The sequence below is a fragment of the Pholcus phalangioides genome, unplaced genomic scaffold (assembly GCF_987345545.1).
Source record: "Pholcus phalangioides strain wild (caught in Gottingen) unplaced genomic scaffold, Ppha-v1.0 ptg000001l_1, whole genome shotgun sequence".
NCBI lineage: Eukaryota > Metazoa > Arthropoda > Arachnida > Araneae > Pholcidae > Pholcus > Pholcus phalangioides.
Window position 1 is genome coordinate 26,531,944 of NW_028301594.1, and position 15,964 is coordinate 26,547,907.

A 15,964-nucleotide genomic window follows, 5' to 3' on the forward strand; every position below is an offset into this window, starting at 1 on the left:
GACAGCCTGACCAATCACGTACCGAGTCATGCTGGTGAAGAGTGGGGTGATATCGATCACGTGATGGCCACACGTGTTTCATGCTCGATATCACGGTTTGTAAACTGAGAAGGGGGAAAAAAAAAGTATTATATTATTATTTTTTTTTTTGTATTATTAAATTTTAAGTGTACGAAAGCGACGGGGGTTTGTTAAGTAGAAGCTTTATTCGGAATATAGGTACGATTATTAATTAATTTTTTTAAAAAATGCTCTAGAATTGTGATTGTTTGTTGTTGATCTGTCATCTTTTTTTTTATGTTGTAGAAACGAAATTTTTTACGGTCATGATCTTGAATTGCGATTTAACATATTGCTATTTTATTACGATAAAAATTTTGTGACAGTTCAGTCGTGGGGCCTAAGAAAAGATTGCTCTGAGAATCGCTGGAAATTATGAAGAATTAGATGCAGGGTCGTGCCCTTAATGGCACCATACCCCCCCCACCCACCCAGGCGAAATGATGGTCTGTGGGGCCCCTACTAATTCACATATTCATTTACTATCGAAAATCATAATATTAAATTTAACGCTTAGACCCGTGCGTTTAGACTGACTCGATAGATATCCTGATGGTAAGCAAAAATCCTGACCCCTTCTCTTAACCCCCCAAGATCCAGGTGTGAGATTCTTTCTCTTGTTATGTTGATTTCTCATAGTAAATTTATATCTTTCCTACTACTTGATTTTCATTATCCTATTCTCCAAGGCTGCAACTTGGAGAGAGCGGGCGAGGCTGGTGCCCTGAGCATTGGATTAAAAAGGGCATCAAATTTACTCTTTTAAAGCTTCTACGTTATGGGAGGGCCAAGATGCCTGCTCCTCCCTTCCCGGCTTACGCAGTATCTAGTTGCGGCCCTACCTATATCCCATCCCATACTATTGTTACTTAACTGTACATACATCTAGTACACGTCCCTCTGCGGAATTTCTAATGAATCTGCGTATATGTGTAGCTCCGAATGTATTGTGTTCTTGATAGTGCTGCCATCTGTCATTGGTATTTTGAAAATAAATAAGGTAAATTCTTGCATTTTATGTTCAAGTATCGCATTGAATGTCAGCTGGCTCTCTGCATAGAGACTTTACCAAATGGGAAATACATTTCCATCGCAAACTAGAAAACCGCAAGAGACCAGCTTCAGCTGACTACCACTGTGGTATTAACGAGGCCCAAACCCGGATCCTCACAATGAGAGTCTGGCACAATGCCCACACAACTTCACAGTGGCTTGTATCACATACTAGAATATCCTGGATCACAAGGGCATTGGCGTACTTGAGGGAGGTTAGAACCCCAACCCCCTCAAGCTGAGATTATAGTGTTATTTTGCAGGAAGAAACATAAATCCCCCTTGAGAAAATTCTGCATATGCTTATACAGCCATTGCCCCCCCCCCCTTCCCCCTTGTGATGAAAACCATTGCTTGAAGAGGGTACCAGAAACATTTTGTATGAACATACTTTAGAGTAGACCAAATGGTGATTGTGTTACAAAAAGACTCAGACTCTTACAGAAAACAGAGTACCGTCATACCTCAGCTAACAAAGATAATTTATTTCGGAATAACATTTTTTAGCCGAAACAAGATTTCCCAAAATATATAGTTTTGACTAATCAGGGTTTTAAGAAGTTTCACAAAAAATAATGATTATTTATATACAATATTATTGGCAAACTAGGCCTTACAAGATAAAACGGTGGGATGTAATATAGATATTGTGCGACATTGTAGGCAAAAACAGGTCCCAACCCCTAAAATTGCTTTTCCATACCCATTGGAGGGTTCATATATTCCTGATGGAGTGGTAGATGAATTCATTGAAGTTTACACTTTCCATTTTTTTTTTAAATCAAAGAAGAAATAGTGTATTGAGGACATATTTCATATGTAAATTGTACTATTAAAAATGAAAAATTAAGTCTGGATTCATGAAATTGTAAGCACATTTTTTTCTAATTATTATTTGCAGTGAAAAAATGCCTGTCAATGAAAGAGAAATCATAGAGTTACTTTGTACTCTTGCGGAAGAGGAAAAATTGAGAGTCGCATTCAAGGAATCTTTGAAAGGAGGTGTTATGACTGGTGTAAGTGCAGTGGCAGGTGGTATCTTGATGGGTCCCATTGGACTTGCAATTGGTAAGATGCTATTTCCTATTGCTGAATATTTTTTTTTATCGCAGTGCTACCTGGACTTAGATTAATTCAGTTATATGTATTATGAAAGTTTCTGTTTTTCTTCCTTCATACTGTCACCCTTGAAAAATGGCCTTATAAGTGGAATGAGAGTACAAGAAATTAATGATTAAATTTAATCAAATATTGTGATTTTGAGAGGGTAATTCAGCTTGTAATTCCCAGACCTTTTCTCTAAAGAGGGGTTTTGGGAATTTTCTACATTTTGAGCCCCAGTGTGTCACATTCAAGTAAGCAGTGTTGACATTTTGAATCTTTGCACACAGAAAATAATTAAGAAAAGACAAATAACCACTGGTCACCTTTTCTACGAAAAATAGGTCTACTGCTTATTAGTTGAAAGAAGGTAATGAGAAAAACAGAACGACATCTAATCGAAGCATTTGAAAGAGCTGATAATATGTGATGACTTTGAGATGGTGTTCATGTGTTTGTATGCCTTTTAGAAGAAGGTTCAAATTTTAACATATGAGCTTAGGAATAGTTTTAAAAGGCTACTTCTGCATTGCACATGCATCTGATAAACACTCCTAGATTACAGCTTTTTTTCCTCAGCCCAAAATATCAAGGAAAAACATATTTTCTGGATATTGTGCCAAGGTGAACTCGTAAAGAAAAGCCATATATTATCTCTACTGTCCCACCGGAAGGGGGGGGGGGGCATTTCCTGAATCTAAGAAAAGCTACTAACAAGGCCATATTTATGTTTTTGCCGTCTGCGTACTATACAAATTTTGCTGCCCCCCTCCCATTTCAGACTAACTTTTATTATCCTCCCTACACTCCTCCCATGCCATTACTTATAAATCATAAACGAACAAAAGAAAAAAGTATATACTGTACATGATTGTATAAAAAAGGATATACTTTTGAATATACAGTTTGCGCCTAAATTTTTCTGTCCTGTATTCATATTCTATTCCAATATAATGATTGCCATGGTGTCAATTGCCATGTTTGTCGGTCCATTAACAGAACACCCCTTATGTATTCTAAACCATTATTTCTTAGAAAGTTTCGATGTACTATTTTCTGTTTTCAATATTGGTATTTGGACGCCTATTAGATATTCTCATCGTGAAATTAAAGATTAAAGTTAGAGAAAATGCATTTGAAAAAGCGGATTGATTTGTCATCTCAGCCTTCTTCGATTAGTTTTTATGTTTTTCAAAATGCCTTTTAGTGTTTTATAAAAGTTATCTTTAAATTGTGGGTAGTACCTTAAACAAACAATTTTTCATATAAACCTATGGGAAATCGCATTTCGGCTAACAAACGTGATTCTGGAATGAATTATATTTATTAGCTGAGGTATCACTGTATATTAAATTTACTAAATTCGCAAGACTTATACAGTGATATTTACCTGATATTCCACAACCCCATAGAATCACATTGATTTCATGCAATCAGTTATCTGACATGATTGCATGAAAAAAAGAAAAGTAGTCTTTTCAGGTAATCATAAAACTTATTGACAAATATCTCTGCGTAAGAAAATAAATCTACATTGAAATGGCATCTTTCCCTTTCATCATAGCAGTAATCTGTTGCAAGAATACTAACGTTGTTGTTTCAGTTCATCAGGTTTATTGTTGAAAATATTGTTGTTTAGTACTAAATTTCATTGTTGAAATCTCAACAATAGCAGTGTAATAGATAAAATTATTATAAAAGGGGATGATATTGAAATTTGTTTCAGCCACAGGACGCACTTGTAAAGTTGCTCCTGGGCACTCACGTGGGCATGGCTAGGATTTCAAATCTCTGTCACCAAATGATGGGCCTAGGAAACCCAACGTTTGCGAATGTGGATTATGCAGTCTCTCTTCAAGAATTCTGTGTCGTCTTGGAGCAATATCTTTCCGCCCTTTTTTGACTTGTGAGGAATGACAAACTAAAATTTGTCGCCAACGCAGACAAGAAGATGGACCCCTAAACCCCTTCTGCAGAGGGGAGGGGTCTGTAACGAAAAGTTTTAATTGAGCTCTATTACGAGGTATGGGGTAATTCTGAGAAAGGGACTGGGCAGAGAGTTGATACAATAGGCCTATGAGAATAATCTCTGTGAAAGATTCATTTTTTTTCCGGACGTAATTAATTATTCTGCAAATACATGTGTCATCACATTTATTTCACATTCTAATTACTCATATAAATGTTGATTAAAAAACTATAAAAAAAATAGTGTTTGAATTTTTTTTTTTTTTACATGCCTACGTAGCCATGTGGTAAAAAAAAACAAACAAGTCTGCTTCAAATTTTTACATACCCCGGGCATGTCGGACAACAACATGAACGTATGTGTTGCTGTATCGGGAAAAGAACCCCCATCAAAATGTGACATTTTGTTTATGAACTTTAGCACGCATGGCCCACATCCACCATACATTTTTGATATAAAATTTATTTAATGCACGTTTTTAATTTCGGCAGTGCTTCCTAAATTGCCCATTTTAAAAATGCTACTCGGTTAATTGACAGTTGAATATCACATAATGCAGTAGGCCAATATCTTAGAAATTGTGTTTCTTGAAACGAAAATGAGCATTCATACCACCACCAGTCTCTAAAATCATGTTTTTCAAAGTGTAAGCAACGGGATGCTCATTCCATGAAATAAGGGGAATAATATAACATTGCAATTAATTTACTGTGTATATGTAAAAGCCACTATGTCCATTTTTGTGTATATTAAAATAACACTATTAATTTGCTGTATTTTCATTACACTATACAGGGCGTTCTGTTAATGGGACAACAAACTCAGAGGGTTGTTAGTAAGCATCAAGAGGAATAAAAATTGTAATGGAAGATGGTGTCGCAAACTATGTTGAAAGGGTGAAAATCACCAAAAAAATACATGCAGGCTCTGAGTCCAGAGGAGACGAAAGGTGGATTTCAGTTGATCGCTGAATGCGTTCGCTCACTATATCTGACGTAAGCAGCGTCATGAAATGCATGCACTGGGGCAGGATCACTCGCTGCGGATGATGTAAATTCGCACTCTTGCGGTAGTAAGCATGTGTGGCAGTTAGTTGTCTGTTTCAATTCGTGATGGCTGACTACACGAACGAGGAGTACAGTGGTATACATCTGCAATAGGCGTTTATAACAGCAGATGAACCCAACAGAGCAGTATCCGATGAGGTGTCTGCACCCATACTCCTTCGTCATGATCAATCGATTACTACGGGAGACGGGGACGTCTATCTAGCACGGTGTGATGCAGGGAGTCACTCAATGTACGCACTCCTCAAATGGAAGAAACCGTGCTGCAACGGTTTGCGATTACCCTTGATAAGTACATGAGTGGTGGTGGCTGGACTATCGAGATTTTCACCCTCTCAACGTGGTTTGCGACACCATGTTCCATTGCAATTTTTGTTCCTCATGATGACTGATAAACAAACAACCCTCTGTGTTTGTCGGTCCATTAACAGAACATCCTGTATGTATACATAGGTATATAGGGCATGAAATCCTGTTTCAATAAATAATAGTGATATCCACTTTGAAAACACTTCAAACGGCTTTCAGAAAATTTCCTTTTTGCATATGGTTTTATCTCCAATATACAGAAATATTTAAAACTGCAAATTAAAATGTAAACTTCACCTTGTCACACATCTGAAAAGCAAGTAAGAAAGCAATATAAAGATTGCAGAGAAAACACGATTTAACCATATTAAGACCAGGATGAGTCAATTTCATGTGGCTTTGCACCCAAAATGAAACTAAAAATGCAAGAAATATTCCTCTTTTACTTCAGTTTCTTAAAAGAGTACTAGCTCAAACTTTTTTCAATTTATTGATGTATCATATAAAAACATGTGCGTCTTACGCCTTATTGAATACATATATTACAGAGCAATCCAAATTATTTAAGATTGAATTGTGGTGATTGTTCGTAAATTATCATTAAAGAAAACTCTCGCAAAATACAAAATGCATGAACTTACCAGAAATGGGTAGCTGTATTTGACATTTGCTTACTTTGTGCTCGTCAGGAAAGTGTATAATGATGAGGAGCTTTTTCCATTTTTATTGTTGGTAATCCTACGTTTATAAACCGAATGTAGTTTTTTATTATTGTATACAATGCATAAAAATTTTATTTCTGCCACGTTCCACATTTGTTCCCCCCCCCCCTTTTTTTTTTGTTTTCAAAAAAACTTTACACGACAGCAGAGCTGCCCGTTATCCTTATAGGACCAGTAAACGGAATCATGCGACCCTGCCTACCATTCTGTATCATGATTTCTTTATATTCCAATTAGTGACTGCAAATGGATGTTGTTCTGGATTGATCAGCTTCTTCACATTTTGGTTCCCAAACAAGTTAAAAAAACTGTATTGTAATTGAGTTCATCCATTCGATTTATAGCCACTTAACACTGTTTTATTGGTGTTCACCCGTATCCTATTTTCCCATATGGTTAACTTGTCCCAAAGACTTTCACCAAAGCTCCAACCGGTGCAGATAAAAGAAACTTTCTTGCAGAAGATTCTTATTTTCCTGTCTACTCATTCTACAGGAGGACATTTTTTAGGACCGAAAAAGAGGATATTTTTGTCCCTCGTATTCAGAAAACTTGGAGGTGTTGAAAGAGCACCCCTTTCTTTTTTCCTTCCAGACCATTGCACCAACACCCTCCAATGAAGATACCCCCCCCCCCCCCACTCCTTCTTAAGGGATGTCAGCTGAACTTAGTCTTTTTTTCGAACACCTCATAGGCTAATCTGAAACGAGTGTTGTTTGCTTCGCTGGACACCTACTCACCCTCCCACTGTTACTTGTGACAATATTATTTGGGAAGACGATGAATAACACTGTAAATATGTAGGTTAGATATAATCATGTACTTTTTTACTTCAACAGGAGAGAGAGGAACACACATATGTGTGTGGGGAACCACAAAAAAATAAAAATGAACAATGTGCTTTTATAATTACTTATTATTTACGATAGAAATGGCAATGACACTTCCATTCATTTACGAAACATGAATTAAAAAAAAAAGTTTTTTTTTCTCAATTTTTGCTGCCCTGGGCTATAGCCCGCTTAGCCCCCCCCCCCCCCCACAAATACACTACTGACTACTAATATCTCTACTTCAGTGTCTCGCGCCACAGTGCGTGAAATAAGGAAGGCAGGGTTGTGTCTCCAGTGATGTAGATGGTAGCATGCTTGCTCAATATGCAAGAGGGCCTGGTTCGAGTCTCAGCAGAGACAAGATGAGTTCACCTCAGCATGATATCTAGGAAAATGTGTTTCCCCTTGATTCCTAGATTACATTCATAAATATTCATAGGTAAAAAAGACTGACTTTCTCCAAGACTCAAAATATTTTAGTTAAAGAGAAAATTTTGGTTTAATACAGGGATTTACAAATCCCAGGTGCCGTGGTGACTGAAAAATTGATAGTATGCCTTAAATTTTCTATGTGCAAATATTACTGAGTCTGAGGAAGCACAAAATGTTTGGAGAATATCTTGGGAATTTTCTTTCAGAATAAAACTATGCTCACCTCCCTCTTAAGAAATTTAGCTTCTGCTAAAAAAAATTTTTGGTCTTTTATATGCACTGGTTTAATTGGGAGAGAAAGAAATTTTCACATGAAATTGATGGTATATCAGGGTGCACAATAATTCAGTGACACTATACCATGATGGTGCAAATGTTAATTGTCTTTTTCTTCACCCAGGGCTATAAAAAACTGATGGTGCAGAGTACATTTGCCATGCACCCGTTCAAGTGTTACATCATCATCGATGGGGGGGGGGTTCCGATTTGCTGACTTTTGGATGACAAGGGGGGAGGGGGGTTTGGATAATGCTTACGTAATCAACCGTTCCTTATGAAAATATGAGTTAGGATTCAGAGGGGCAGAGCTGATGACGAAATTTTGCTGACGAGGGGGGGGGGGTCAAAAATGGCTAAAAATGTTTGCTTACGTAATACTTGAACGGCTCCCATGCTTAAATGAAAAGAAAAGGGGGAGAAGAATATTGAAAATATATCACAAAAGAGTGTTAAAAAATCTATGGCTTATTGCAGGCCTATCATTTAGGGCCCCCCCCCCCCGACTTTGAAAATACACTAGAGATGGTATATATATGCAAATATACATACATTGAGCATGTGTGCTTTGCCCCCGCTGGAAAAAGTTGAAATGACGACCCTGGCTTATTGCATAGTTTTGTTCTATTTTGAATTTATAAAAAAAAACATGATTTTTTTTTTATTTGCAGGTGGGACAGTAGGTGGATGTATAGCTTATTTATTTTCTCAAGGTAAATATCAGCCTGCTGTACAAATAATAGCAACGATGCAACCAGAAAAACGCACCATACTAGCGAATAAAGTTAGGAGGATTATGACAAGTTTCGATGTCACTGATATTGCTTGTTTTGCTGCCATGGTTACCGGAGACCTATCTGTGAGGCGAAGAGTTCTTGAGACATTATTTGATCATTTGAGACACGAGATGAGTATGACTTTAGTTGATCATCTCTGAGGATATGTTTGTTATGAAATCTTGATATGACACATGTTGAAAGCATGGATTGTAACTACTTTGGACTGCACATACTCACTGTTTTAAGTGAGAAAAATGTAATTATTGTTATTTTGTGAAAAATAATTCTTTTAAATGTGTGTGTGTTAATAAATATTTTCTAATCCACACTCACATACATTCTTGAATTTCTTAATACCCTGAAAGGAACAATTACTTATTTTGATGAAATGAAAATTTTGTAGCATAAATTCAAAGAATATTTTCACCAAAGATATGTTTCTTTTGTTTTATTTTTCTCATATTAATTCTGCAGTAACATGTCAACATATTTCTTGGAATAAGTGCTGTAATGCTTGTTTCTAAAACAATTTTAGAGCTTACAATGCTTGTGCTGATGTGATGTGTATGTTAGATTTCTTATTTCCAAGACAATTTAAAAAATAAGTGCTAAAAGTACTAATTAATAGTAGCCTAACTTATTGCTTTTGTGTTTCTGTTCAAAGAGTTATGATTATAATATTTGTAAGCGGTACCATGTTTTGTTTCCACAAAAAACCGAAATTGGGTGAAAATTATAAAATAAGTGTTCGATGCAAATTCCACACCTTTCTAATATAATTATTAATTTTTTTTGTATTTGTTAGAAAATACTGGCTAAATGCCCGTTTAGTTGATGCTGGAATTGTACACTACAGTTGACGCTCATTATAACGACCCCTGTCATTTTGTTTAAAATGAACTGTATATAGAAAGGAGAATATATAAACAAAAGTTCTTATATGAAAAAATTTGGGACTTATCAAACCAGTTGTTGTAACAGAACGGTCATTTTAGCACATGGTTGTTATAAGAAGCATCAATTGTATAATATTCATTTTCAGTTTCTTAGAGATTTTTTTAAACAAAAATTGATGTGAAAGTTCTGTAATCCTCTCTAAAATTATATGTTTGAACTCACAAGTGCTGTGGCAGAGGCTACCACTAGAAATGTGGTACTCATTGATCATTAACAAGTATTTTCTTGTCAGTAGAAAAAAAAATCAATAGTTCTCAAACTGTGGCCACCTGCAGCTCCTTTGCTATGACAGTGTTTATCTGCAGCTTCCCTGAATAGTTTAAAAGAAAAAAAGAACTCCCTCAAAGTACTGAACAGACACTCATTACTGCCTCTCTCATTTGCGACATCCCAGGAGCTGAAATCCACGCTTTGAGAAGCACTGTGGCAAATACTTGTTTGTGACATAAAACTAACATTGCATGAAAGTTTTTATCATGAAAAGATGTGATGCATATTCTATCAATGCATTAAGCTCTTACAAGTAATTGAAAAAAAAATTGTGATATACATCTATTTCAAGAAATATGGCTTTCTATATATTCTAAATATTCTATTTTTCTGCTTTTTGAATTAAATGCCAGCTACTACCAATTGTACTGAGGGTTAATTCAGGCTTTTCTGTGATTGATACAAAGAAACTTGTGCAATGTTAAATTTTTTTGTGTTCAATTGTGGCGCAATGCAACCACCACCATCATTATTTGATATGTTGAAATTTTAGCTCGTTTCAGGATTGAGTTTACACTTCGATGGGATAATTAATTGGAAGCCTATAATTTATGTCTCTCATTTCACTAAGGATATTTTTCTACTTAATTTTCTTGTGTGTGATGCAGTTCATTTTTTATGAATGAACCAAGAACTGGTTATTATTTAAAATATTACTTTATTTGGAATAAATTCTTTAAAAAAAATTATATCATATATACTCATACATATGCTCTCATTCATATTCATGTAGAAGAATGAAGTGGCAATGTTTCTAAATTATCATCTCTGTTGGTGTAAAATGTCATGTGTCAAAATTTTAATTTTTTTTTTAAGTATTACTTGAAAGCATCTTTACACGTTTCCTTATTCTGTAAAAATGCCATATTGGTCTTTCTATTGGTCAGAAACATAAAATTTTGTACAAACAGTCTAGATTGTTTAATTAGATTTATTATTAGTAGAGCCCGGTGGGGGGGGGGGGGTTTAGGCAGTAAAAATAGTCAAAATAGACAGGCAAAAAGGCATTTATTGGTTAAAAAGAAAAGTGACTGAAAGCTACGATATTAAAGGTCTGAAAACTAACTAAAATCTTGGGCTACACTCACTCAATCTCTACTGTTTCAACAATAGATTATGAAAATTTCATTTTTTGTCAGGTTAATTTGATTTTATCATGCCAAAGAAAAAGTGTTTGTGGTCTCTAAAGGTTAAGTCGGAGTTTGATTCAATCGAATACTTGATGCATAAGTGGCTAATATGCAAAAATAGTGCTTGCCAAAATTAAAGAATAATTATATCAAAGTCATTTTGAAATGGAATTATTAAAAAAAAATTCATAATAATGATATTTTTCTCAAATTTTTCAAAGATTAAGCTTTGTATTTTGGTCGGTCTGCATTGATTTTAAAAAAGGTCTCTAATTTTGGACATGATTTTTGCATATCTGAAATAACTTGCCATATTTGTTTGCAGTTCATTTATCTATGGTGTAAAAAAACGAAATCAAAATAACATGGGCTCTACAGCTAGAGCCCTGTCACCTCTCATCCTGATATTTTGTAGTATGATGTCAACTAAAGGGGTATTAGGACAGTTACTGGTCAGCTATTCGACTACGATGCTGTACAAATGCATGAGCAATACATGTGGAGAAACAAACTTCTAATTTATTCGTAACTTTTCTTATACTGTACATGGGCTGCTTTCATCTAGAACTCTTAATACCTAGATGCCAATTCAACAGTATTAAAGCAACGTGTATATATATAGCAGAGATGAAAAATCTTAGGAAAATTGGTGTAAGGTATAAAAGTTACAATCTCTCAGGCACTTATGCCTATTTGTGTTTATATAGGGCCAGGGGAAGAAGGCTTTCTGATGGAAATTAAGATTTTTAACAAAAATTCCAAGTTCTCAATCTAAAAATATCTGAAGTCTACAGAGAATGCCTCTAAAATTTACGAATGAACATAAAACAATGTCAACATAGGCATTTGCGGCAGAAAAATCCCAAAAAAGGAATTTTACCAAAAAAGTGTGAAAATAGGCACAAAAAGGCATTTATGGCATTTTGCCTGAATTTCCGGGCTCTAATTATTAGTATTTTCTTTTTCAAAGGTCAAAATTATAAACAAGGTATATTGTTTCAATAAATCTCGTCATTTTTCTTAATATATGTTGCCATTTAATATCTGTAGAAGATTGCATTTCATCAATATTAGCTAATTTTTTTGAATGCTTGATATCGATTAATAAGTCTTGACAAATTCCATTCACCATGGTGAGTAAAAAATAAGTGGCGTTGGCACAGAAATTTTTTATGTGTGAGACAAAATTGGAATCTGGATACCATGCAAAGTTTTTGGAAAATTGTGTAACTGTTTCCACCACTGTGGGAAAGGTTCACTAAGTTTTGGAAAGCCTTACATTTACTCCAAAATATAGAAAAAAGTTTGCCACCAATTTTTTTTTATTTGTCAAGCCCTGTCAATCAATAAACAAAGTTGAGTACTTTTAATATAATTTTTGTATCTGGTTTAATAAAATGTATGATGTAGTAGATGTTCATAATCTGCTTTAAACTGTATCTTATATTTATAGTAACCATTCGTTCTGAAATGAATGCATAAAATTCTCAAAGTATCCATCCTAATTTAATAGTATCCATTTCTTGCTCTTTCTTCCACCATCCATCCGCTACTCCAGTCTGTTGACAATAAAACAATCTACTGCATTTTAATCTCTCTAGAGGTGAGCTGCTTCAGAATATTTCTTTGTTAAACCTAACAGTGATGTAAGTTTGTTGTGTGTTCAGTATATAGATGCTGTTATCTATCTTCCAGATTAGAAACAAAACAGCAATGGGTGAATGCTTAATGCAGCCGCTCGAGGAAAATAAAAAACAGTAAATTTGAAAAAATATATAAATATTTTTGAATCATAAAAATAAATCGGTATCTTACCACCATAGAAATTTTTTTATTAAAAAGGGCTCAGTGAGTCAAAAAAAGGTTGAGAACCGCTGGCTAATGCATAAGGTTTCCAACTAGTGCTCCATGGAACTTTGGGGTTCCTCAAGTCTTTCAGCATTCTGCAGTATCAGAAGCTGTGAAAATTTTCATTGTAATAAAACAAAATTCTTTAAAGAGAAATATTCGTCTGTTTGGATTCTATGAAACAACCCCCATAACTATTTGGAGTTATTCACAATTGAAAGCGATGGAAACCTCTGCTCTGATAGCTATATTTTTTATGCAGCAGGGTATGCTCATCGTGTCAAGAACTTTTGGAAAACTTCAGCAAGCTTGCATTAGCTCCTAAGTTTAAAAAAAAAACTAATTTAAGTTGATTACCACTGTGCAATTATGGCGCTCAAACCCAGCTTTCTGAATGCAAAACAATTCAGATTTTTACACAATTGCACAGCAGTTGATTCTACCAATTAATGTTGAGGGAGGACATTGTTTAAAAAAAATGTTGTGATTTTTTAAAAATATACTGAACAGAGCATTTTATGCTAATGAAGCCGTCAACTATTCAAAATAAAAAATTAATGAAATCAATGACACTTGCTTAATTAGCTAGTTTTGATGTTTATAAACTTTTTTGTAATAACTTTTCCTTTATTCAATTTGTGTGTTCATCGATGCTCTTATGGCTGTAATTTATTGTATAATGCCATTTCTTTGAAAGTTGTTTTGTCTTACTTATGTTTAAGAAAATTTCAATTCATAATTGAAAATTGTGGGAAATGTATGATTACGTTCTAGTCATTATTTTGCACTATTTTGATTATCCTGATATTGTTCCTTGATGGATGAAGAAATCTCAGAATTCTGTGAATATAATGTATGAAGGGAGAGTTGAAAGTTTTGAGAATTGAAGTACAAAATCCAATCATGTCTGCATAATTTTTTTTTTCAGATTCCAATTTCATTGACACTTTTCAACTTTTCGATGTTGGGATAAATACAAACAGATCTCCCCCCCCCCCTACTACAAAGGGGTTGGGGTATTCTTCCTTAAAATCTATAATGAAATAAAAAATAGGAAATATTTTCTTTTCTTCTGATAGCTTAACCTCTTCGTTCCAGAGGTATACATATAACTTATTTTTAATGGTTTTAATTAGTCTTTTTTCACGTTAAGGATTGAGGTATATGTAAGGGTACCTAATTAATTTGGTCCTAGTAAAGATATTGACCGCAATTAACTAATTTGAAAAACAATTTTAAAGGCATTTTGACATAGGATGAAATCAATAAAAAAATTTGTGTTTAATAGTCAGTTTTGGCGAGGTTAAGATAGCATTTTAGATCATGGCTTGACAAATCCCATGCTGCCTAAAATGTTCCTTAAAAATGTGTGATGAAATTGGAATCAGAATACAAAAAAAAAATTTTGGAATTTATGTAAGTGCCAACATGTGTGGGGGAAAAAGCCACCAAGGCCCAGAAATGCAAATATATATATATATATATATTGGCCCTTTTTCTTGAAAAACTCTAAAAAAATATCCTTGGCTACTAAGAAATTTGGCTGATGCCCAAATTTTTTTCAATCCTGGTCGCAACATGGTTTAATGAAATATGAGCATTTTCGCTACAAAAAATAATAATTGGATGAAGCTAAGGCTTTTAAATCTACAACTAAGAGAAATGACAAATAAAAGTTTTTTTAAATTCTAATATGTTTTGACCTGCTATGTGTCAACACTCATTAGGATCATGCTATGAGCGTTGTCTTAAGAGTACAAAAAATAGTTAATAATTGACTATATGATCCCACTTACTTGGGGTTTCCCGTCAGGACAAGCCAGATACTTCTAAACAGTTGCTCAGCAGATAGAATGATTACATGTCTGTGTGTGATCAAGTGAATATAACATGAATTTTTACCTTAGTATCTAACTTGATAATTCTATTCGCTAAGCAATATGTGAAGTGTTGGGCTAGTCCTCGCATTGCGGTCTTAACACATGAGCCCACCCGGGGGTTTCACAAAAATGAGATGTAATTGAAAATTTTGGAGCAAACAGGTACATTTGCCAGGTAGGGCCTTAGAAAAACACAGCCCAGGGGCCCATGATGCTCTTAAGATGGCCCTGAGTCCTCAAGGGGATTGCTAAATCAGCAAGATCAAACAGTTGATTATTAGCTATTTGCTGTTTCTATTGGTTGGTTTTAGTCTAGAAAATTAATTGAGACAAAGCTAAGGTTTCATTACAAATGGATGGAGTCATATACTAGTTTTTTTGAGATAACAAACATCAGATAAGCTGAATGTTTTTTTTTCCCCTCTTCATGGGTTGTCTGAATATGTTTGATTTCTCCCTCTATTTTCGGTATTGTATCAGAATTTCTGAATCCCTTGTATTGTTGTGTTTAATGAATGTGTCCAAAGATATGAAAATGATTTTTAGAAAAGATTTAGATCTCTAGCTTGTAAATACATCTATAAATGTATGTAAACAATGTTTGTGATGCATAAAACTTGAATATATCTCTTGTTTTATACTAATAAACTTTGCGCATACTTCCATTAATTATTTTAATGGCTTTCAAGTTATTTGAATGGAAAAAGCATAGATAAGAATTTTCTATCTTATTGTGGAATAACTCTCACAAACATTATTGGGTAATTATGTATGATTAATTTTATGTGTGTGGTAATGATGGAATGCATTTTTTTTAAAAAATTTGTTTGATTTTATTTAGAGTAGGAATTTGATTATCTAAGCTTTAACTAACCAAGTTTCAGGTTATCCGAGATACTTTTCATAAACTGATTTTAAAAATTAGGTGCATTGGAACAACTGACAAAATGCCCAACACTGCTATGAACTGGTTTACAAAGTACTACAACACATAACAATAGCTCTGACCATGCTTTCTTATACAAGTATGGTGATAGATTATGGACATCTTGTAACCTGCCTTTCTTTTACCAGTTTCTTGAAGCTTTGTCTCGACAACAATCAAAAGTACACTTTCACGTCTCTGACACATTCAAAAATTTGCAATCAACTAACATGTAGCCTTGGTAAGACTTCTAATACTAAACCCAGTCACCTTTAAAGAATATAAATCAAATTTTCAGATAGCACTTATTAAACAGGAGGGGAAACCCTGCTGAGCAAGGCACAGAGCTATAT

The 15,964-nt window shown here is 34.5% G+C and overlaps 1 protein-coding gene across 1 annotated transcript; it reads left to right on the plus strand.

Annotated features, from left to right (window-relative positions):
• The first annotated feature begins 42 nt into the window (after positions 1-42).
• Positions 43-15,351, plus strand: LOC149090222 (protein C19orf12 homolog). The gene is made up of 3 exons (XM_089232952.1): positions 43-219; positions 2,015-2,181; positions 8,494-15,351. The coding sequence occupies exons 2-3, from the start codon at positions 2,022-2,024 to the stop codon at positions 8,757-8,759; spliced, it is 426 nt and encodes a 141-aa protein (XP_089089078.1). The 5' UTR covers positions 43-219; positions 2,015-2,021; the 3' UTR covers positions 8,760-15,351.
• Positions 15,352-15,964: the final 613 nt, after the last annotated feature.